Source organism: Acanthisitta chloris, unplaced genomic scaffold, assembly GCF_000695815.1.
Source record: "Acanthisitta chloris isolate BGI_N310 unplaced genomic scaffold, ASM69581v1 scaffold30820, whole genome shotgun sequence".
Lineage (NCBI taxonomy): Eukaryota > Metazoa > Chordata > Aves > Passeriformes > Acanthisittidae > Acanthisitta > Acanthisitta chloris.
In genome coordinates, this window is record NW_008651608.1 from 20,361 (window position 1) to 27,474 (window position 7,114).

Consider the following 7,114-nt stretch of genomic DNA (forward strand, 5'->3'; position numbering starts at 1 on the left):
TCCCTCTTCCTCCACCCTCAGTCACCTGTGCAGCCCTATGCAGAGCTGATTTAACTGCTGGAAGAGTGGAAAATTATGGATGTTTTGTGGTTTTGGCAGGGCCAGTGAACTAAATCAAGTGGGAGAATGTGGCTGGGAGCAGAGGATGTGTGTGGGGGAAATGGGAGTCTCCTCTTTCAAGTCTCCTTTCCATATGGCAGTCTTCTCTTTTTCTTTGTGTCAGCTTATCCTGCTGTGTGAAAACACATTCAGAATCACAGTTACAGGATCCCAGAGAAACCTCTAGAGGTCACTTAGCCTCTGGGACCAACCCTACCCATCCCTGAGGGAGATCCATCGAACCAGGCTGGACCCCATATCTGCCAGAACATCTAGTCCCACCCTCTGGTGTCCTCCTAGGCTGACTGGCTCTACCCATTCCCTTTCCTGGATGACCTGGGCCTAAATCTGCAGCACTTACTAAATGAACAAATAAAACTAAGGAAAAATCTATTTAGTCCCCCAAGGTCTTGATCATGACAATCAGGCCAAACCTCCATGGCATGGCTGGGTCTCTCCACACACCAAACAGAGGGATGGTCACACCTGTACTGCTGTTCTTACAGTACAGCATTTATCAATCTAAGGCTGTCTTGGGTTTTGGGATGAGTGGGTGGGAGATGTAGCTTTGAATTAAAACCAAGCTCCGTAAGAGATTCTCATGTGCTGAGTGAAAACAGAAATACTTGACAAGTAACTTCAGCAAATGTCAAGAGCTGTGTGTTCCACTGGACAAAGGGAAAGCTGGAATATTGCAGGGAGAAAGGGATCTCAAGTCAAAGGACATATACCTGAAAGCACGTAACATTGCCTGGTTATGAGATCCTGCAAAATTAGGGCTTTTTCTCTTCAACAATTAGTGTGTGCCACAGCAGAGCAGTCACATGAGGCTAGACAGAGCCTCAGCACTACCTGGCACAGACTGACCAGAACTCAGACAGGATGAACCAAATTTTAAAGAGCAATTTCTGGGAAAACTCTCAATACTGAGTTTTCAAAGTACTGAGCCTTCAGCTCCACATTATCTTCACATGAGCTGCAGATCCTGAGCCCCCAGACATCAGGTCTCTTAGTGCTGGCACATCACTGACTCAAGACAGAAGCAGTAAGGGGAAGGGCATCCAGGAGCCCAGATCCCAAACTTCAGTTCACAAAACCTCCTTGCTGAGAATGCCAGGAGACTGCTGAGCTTGGAAGAGAAAGCTGAGAGCAAAAGCACCCAAACCACAACCCTCTCACATGACTGGGAAACGGTTTTAATGGACAAAAATGTTTTCAGCTAATTATCCCAGATGAGCAGGGAACAAACCTTCCCCAGTCCCAACTAGCCCAGCATGCCACTTCCACCAAACCCCTCCATCCCTCCTGCTCCCTAAAAACCCCCACAGGACTATTTTACCTTGTTGCAGTGAATCCTTGGCTTGAACTGTGGGAGACAGAAGTTTATGACCATCTTGGCCACTGGAGAGAGGTCACTTTCTGAGCATCAGATTCAGCTTGTAAAAAAAAAAAAAAAAAATAAAGGAAGTGAACATCCATGAACAGTGAAAGGACTTTGTGTTTTGGAACCTGGATGGGTTACAGGCTTGGGAATTCCTACAATGCAGCTCAGATCTGAGTCCAGGAGATGAGGCCAATATAAACCCAAAGACTGTGGTGGAGTGATGGGATTGATTGAAAAAAATCACTTTAATATTAGTGAACCACTGGAGAAACAACAGAGAGAAAATGGCTATTTTAACTAGCAATACCTATGGATAGATTAGCAATTAGATCTGAAAGTTTATCAAAGGGGCAGGAGGTTTTGTAGATGCAGTAAAGCACCAGCACATCACACAAGGCTGTCACAGGATTTGGTGTGAGCTAAGATTAACCACAAATATTAATAATCAGTGTTAAACAGCTCCAAGAGAGCATAAGGCAGTGAATAGCTCTGAGGGAGATATGCGAGCTCTGAACACCAACAGCTGATTCTCCTGCCAATGTTCATTATAGAAACTCAAGTGAACACACCTCCTTCTCCATTGAAAAAAATGTGACTGGAATTGGCTGTATCAGATCCCTTTCAAGAATGAAATCATCTGCAGGGTAAGAGCTTTAACCTTACATTAACCTCTGTTTTAATATGTCACTGCCTTGGGCAACCTTGCAAATCAGGAGCTCACTGCCTTCTTCAAGAACAAGCAACTCTTCAATGATTTTCAACCGAAGCTGTTAGTTCAGCCAAAATGAAATTGGCCTTCTGGGGGCACCTCGGTGCTGCCATGGAATGGCAGAGCTAATGAGCTCGCTCTGCCTGCATCTGGAAGGAGAAATGTGGCAACCCAGGCACAAGTCCCAGGTATAAAACCCAACACAACATGGAATCCAAGCCTGCAGAGAGCAGGGCTTGAAGCTTACAATCCCAGTGCTTGACTGAAGCAGGTGTGAACCTAAGAGGTTCATCAGGCCAAGTGAGCACCACTTCTTGCCCAATATTTGGTCTGGCAGCCATCAGGAGCAATTCCTGCTTCTCTTCAGGGAGCACAGGAGCAGGGCAAGCACAAATCAACACTCCTCCAGTACTACTTTCTTGGCTGAGACTTCCAGCACTGGGCTGCTTCAAAGAGGCTTTTAAACTGGTCTGACTTTTGGCACCCACATCTTGTAGGAGACTGAGGGTTTAACTACAGGGTTACTACTGAGGGTTTAACTGAGAATTTAACTACAGGCTATGCCTCAAATCTACTCTTTCTGGTTCATTTCAAACCTGCTTCCTGGTAAATTCACTTGGACCTCAGTGCTGGTAGTAAGAAAAATAGCAAATCAACTCTATCTGCTCCCTGCCTTGGGAAGACTCAAGATTCTCCCTCTGTTCTGTCTCTCCTCACATCCCTTTCCTGGGCTGAAGACTTCTCCTGCAACATAAGGAGCTCTGTATGGATATCCAAGTATATTTTATAGGATTTTCTCCTACCTGTTTGTGACCCTGACAGACTTAAACAACTCAGGTTAATTTTTCCAGGCGCAACAACTCAGTACGAAAATGGATTATTCTGCATATCCAAGTCACTGCTCTCCCTTCTACTGAAAAACTCTGCCACATACTTCAGGGCAAAAGTTGGTCACTGAGTTGCTTTTACCCATGGCTGTGGGTTTTTTTGCTCTTCCCACAAAAACACAACTCAGTGAGGATGAAGAGACAGAGTAAATGAGAAACTGGAATGAGATTAGAACCGGCTGGGGTCAAAGGAGGAGGCTAGGGATCAGAATCAGCAGGGACAGGCAAATGGAGGTGAAAGGAACAGAGCAGGAGTGGCCAGAATCAGATGGGGACAGTGAGCCCAGGACCCCTCTAGCAAAGAGCCTGGGCTGAGGGAAACACAGGCTGCAAAAATCTCTAGAAAAGGAATGGGATGGGGCAGCAGATGTGGCTTCCCATGGCTGCTGCTGCCATGAGACCCCAAGCTTGTGTGGAGGTCTCTATGCTAGCAACAACTCACATCACTGTGGCATGAAGAAGGGTCTGAATTTGGAAACACTTTCAAAATACAACACCCACTGCACTACTGAAATTGTTACATGTCAAAACAAACAACTCAAAGTACCATCAGGATATCACACAGTATCCATCTCTCTTGAGTTTATGCCTTCCCCTAAGGTGAACAAAGATCTTTGGACTGAGGCAGTGAAATGCAGGCCTGAAGGACTGTACTATGTATTTTTCTATGCCAGCAAGATCCTCTGTGGTCTTGGACAAGGAAGTTTAAACCAGGCTGTCAGGAGCTCATCACCATGTACCTTCCTGGTGTCCTATATACAACTAGGAGGCTGCTGCATGAAGGCATGTACATGGTGGACACCAAACTAAGGTCCTTTGAGCATGAAAACAATGTCCCAGGGTCACAGCAGTCCAACCCTCATCCCCAGATTCCATCACTCAGCTCTGTCCTGCTCACACCCGGCTCCTAAAGGAGAAACCCAGATCGTGCCCTCCAGCCCCAGCTCGATGCTTATGGAAAGAGTAAGGAAACACATACATGTGCTCCTGGCACCCAGCTCAGCTTCATGACTATATACTCTCTCCCAAATATCACTGTTCTGCTCTCACAGAGTCACCAAATCCACCCACTTTCATTTAAGGCAGAGAAAGAAGTAACCACAGAGAAAAATGAATAGTCAGGTTTTATTTGTGGTGGAAACTCTTGAGGAGCCAAAAGGAGAGCACAGGACATATGACTGTCAGCAGAGCAGAACTGGCCACACAGCCAGGCACAGAGCACCTGCCAAAACCTGAACCAACACTCCCAGAGACCATTTTAACCAGTAACCAGAAACAGAGGTGCACTGGGGAGGCTGTGCCAGACCTGACTAACCGTCCCTGCTGAGCAGTGCTGGGTCGAACACTTTGTAATGGAGGTAGCTCAGCTTCTCCGAGCGCGTGCGCTTGAGCAGAGGAAACCATTCCCAGAAGGGAAGCTCCACCACCACGTAGCCCAGCTGCCGCAGCTGCCGCCGCTTCAGGCAGTGCAGCCCCAGGAGCCGCTTGGAGCTGTGGCAGTAGTGGTTTCTGTTGGACACCTGGATAGCCAGTTTCACCTCCCGAGGCTGCTGAGCCAGTGGAAAGGATGGAGGGGCTTCAAGGCAGAGCCTCTGATTAGGCTCAACATGTGATTTGGCATCTGGAGGAAGAGCTCCACCTGAGCATGGTGCTCCTGCGTTGTTCCCTCTCTCCTGTGCGGCAGTCCTGGCTTTATTTTCCACTTCCACAGGAGACTGGCTGTAAGCTCTCCCTTTTATAAGCTGAGACATTAAGTCATCTGTTAGACTCACTTCAATGCCCTTTAGCTTCTTAGCTGCCACAGGCTCCTTGAAGTTGAAAGGGATGGGACGTCCATCCATGGCCAAGTGCACCTCCAGGTCGCTTGACCTCGTGTGCGGCAGGATCATGTGGCTCTTCAAGTACTGGGGGCCTCCCAACATGCTCTCGAGGAGAGATGTGGCTTCCACGATTTCAGGCCTGACATAGATTTCTTGCTCTGCAAAGTTCAAAGCCATCTCAGTAAACTCTTGATGAAGCTGAGGAGGAAGGCGGCTGCCTTGGTAGTTTGGGCACTCGATCTCAACACTCCTACTAAGGGTGAACAGGTCCTTGTTGAGCTCATATTTACTACCTCTTGTCTTCTGGACAAACTCCTCCGTCAGAGCATAGTCTATCAGCTCCTCTGGGAAGCGTCTGACAAACGCCAAGCCAAGCAAAGCAGTAAGGAGATGCTCTGGAAACTTCCTATATTCATGGAGTTTTATATGTATCTGCTTTATCAGGCTGCAGTAAAACTCTTCCTCGTTGGGAGGTTCATAGTCCAGGCATCCAAACGACCACAGGAACTTGGCAGCATCTTTGCTCCGGCAGTAAGTGACCTTGGAAGGCAATGCCATGGCTACAGCAGCCAAAACACCCTCATCAAAGTAGTGCAGGGAGGAATAGGTAAGAGTGATGTGCATGATGCCCTGGATGTTTATTGTAGGAATCCGAGGGGGAATCACCTTCCCAAGTTCCTTCAGGAGGGGTAAGTGGTCCATGCGAGCGTAGCGGAGCATTTTGAGCACGTTCACCAATGCATAAGTGCTCATGTCTTCCATCTGCAGGGAGACCCTGTCTGCAATTCTCCTCATGACGTGGTTAGAGATCTCACTGAGGGACTTGAAGAGCCCTAAGCAGATGGCACCGAGTTCCTCCAAGGTGAAGGAATCCAAGTCCTTCAAAATCATGCTCTCCACCTTCTGCATCAAGTCCACAGGCGACCTCCGTCCTTCCCCGATGATGTAAAGGAGCTGAACAAACTGGGGCAAGGTGAGCTCTTTCCAGTGCAGGTTGGCATAGCTGAACAAAATGCTGAGGTAGGAAGGCACATTCCGCTCCAGGCAGCGCCAGCAATCCGCCACCAGCAGCAGCTGCTCCAGGTTCATATCCCACACCCTGCGGCAGAACTCAACGTCGCACGCGTCGAGCAGGGGGTGGCTGGGAGGGACAGCCAAGTGGACACAAGCCTTTAACACATTGATGAGATCTGGGGTGCTGAAGAGCCTGATGGCTCTGCCAGCACAGTGACACAGTGCACTGAACGTGGGTTTGGACACCAGCGCTGCGCGGTGCTCCGCGGGCAAACGGCTCAGCCTGCGGAAGAAATCTGTGATGGTTCCTGGGCTGTCCTCGCACAGAGCCACGCTGTGGAGAATGGAGTCACCCTCCTCTGCAGGGAGGGTTGGGCCTGGCTCACAGCTGTCACAGGTGAGTGCTCTGTACTCAGGTCTCCCCTTCTGAAACACGCGGGGATCCTCCTTGGAGTCGTGCATCTCCTGTTTGTCCTTTTCTGCCTCCTCCTTGGACAGCATCTCCAGGATGGTCTGCTCGAGGAGCGTGTTGGACCTGGGCGTGCGCAGGGCACCTCTGGCGGGTGGCAGCGCTCGGGAAGGGGCAGGACGGAAAGTCTGTGGAGCCTGTGCAGTGCCAGGGCTGGTGACCGTGCCACCGAGGGCCTGGCTGCGGTCCCTACCCATGTGCTGCTGGGAGCCAGCTCTGCCTTTGGCATAGGCAGATGGATTATACGACACTCTGTAGTCCAGAGGGTTCAGCACCTGGATTGGAGCCACAGATTTCCCGGTGTTGGCTGCTCCTGGGTTCTCTTCCTTTTTTTCCTTACTTTTGCTGCTCCCATGCTCGGCCTTGTGCTTGGCTGTGGTCGAAAATGCTGTCACCCTGCTCAGCCTTGGCAATCTTCGGCATATTAGCACTGTAGCCATGGATCACAACTTACTGGGCTCAGAATTGCTTCCAGGTACTGAAAAAAGGGCAGACGAAGAATGAGTGGCTTCCACCTCACACGCAGCACCTTTAATCTATCCTTTATGCTACCGAAAGTGAGGTGATGCCAGTGCTTCCCCTGGCCAGGGCAGCTGCTTCCCCGCAAAGCCACTATCCAACATCACCTCACACAAAGGCAGGTCAAGACAAGCACACAGGTGACCTGAAATTGGAGTAGAAGGCACTCAAGTATCACCTGCTACTCAGCAGACACAAGGAACCTGGCACAGA

The 7,114-nt window shown here is 49.4% G+C and overlaps 2 protein-coding genes across 4 annotated transcripts in view; both read right to left on the reverse strand.

Annotated features, from left to right (window-relative positions):
• UBOX5 (U-box domain containing 5) overlaps window positions 1-1,569 on the reverse strand; it is an 8,749-nt gene extending 7,180 nt beyond the window's left edge. For all 3 annotated transcript variants that reach the window (XM_009074040.1, XM_009074048.1, XM_009074057.1), the window contains exon 1: window positions 1,439-1,569. In XM_009074040.1, the coding sequence (XP_009072288.1) occupies window positions 1,439-1,492 (54 nt within the window). In that variant the 5' untranslated portion in view covers window positions 1,493-1,569. The remainder of the gene's footprint in view (window positions 1-1,438) is intronic.
• A 2,820-nt stretch (window positions 1,570-4,389) lies between these two features.
• On the reverse strand, window positions 4,390-6,822 carry FASTKD5 (FAST kinase domains 5). The gene has a single exon (XM_009074089.1). It carries the CDS (start codon window positions 6,820-6,822, stop codon window positions 4,390-4,392), a length of 2,433 nt encoding a protein of 810 aa, XP_009072337.1.
• Between the last annotated feature and the right edge of the window lie 292 nt (window positions 6,823-7,114).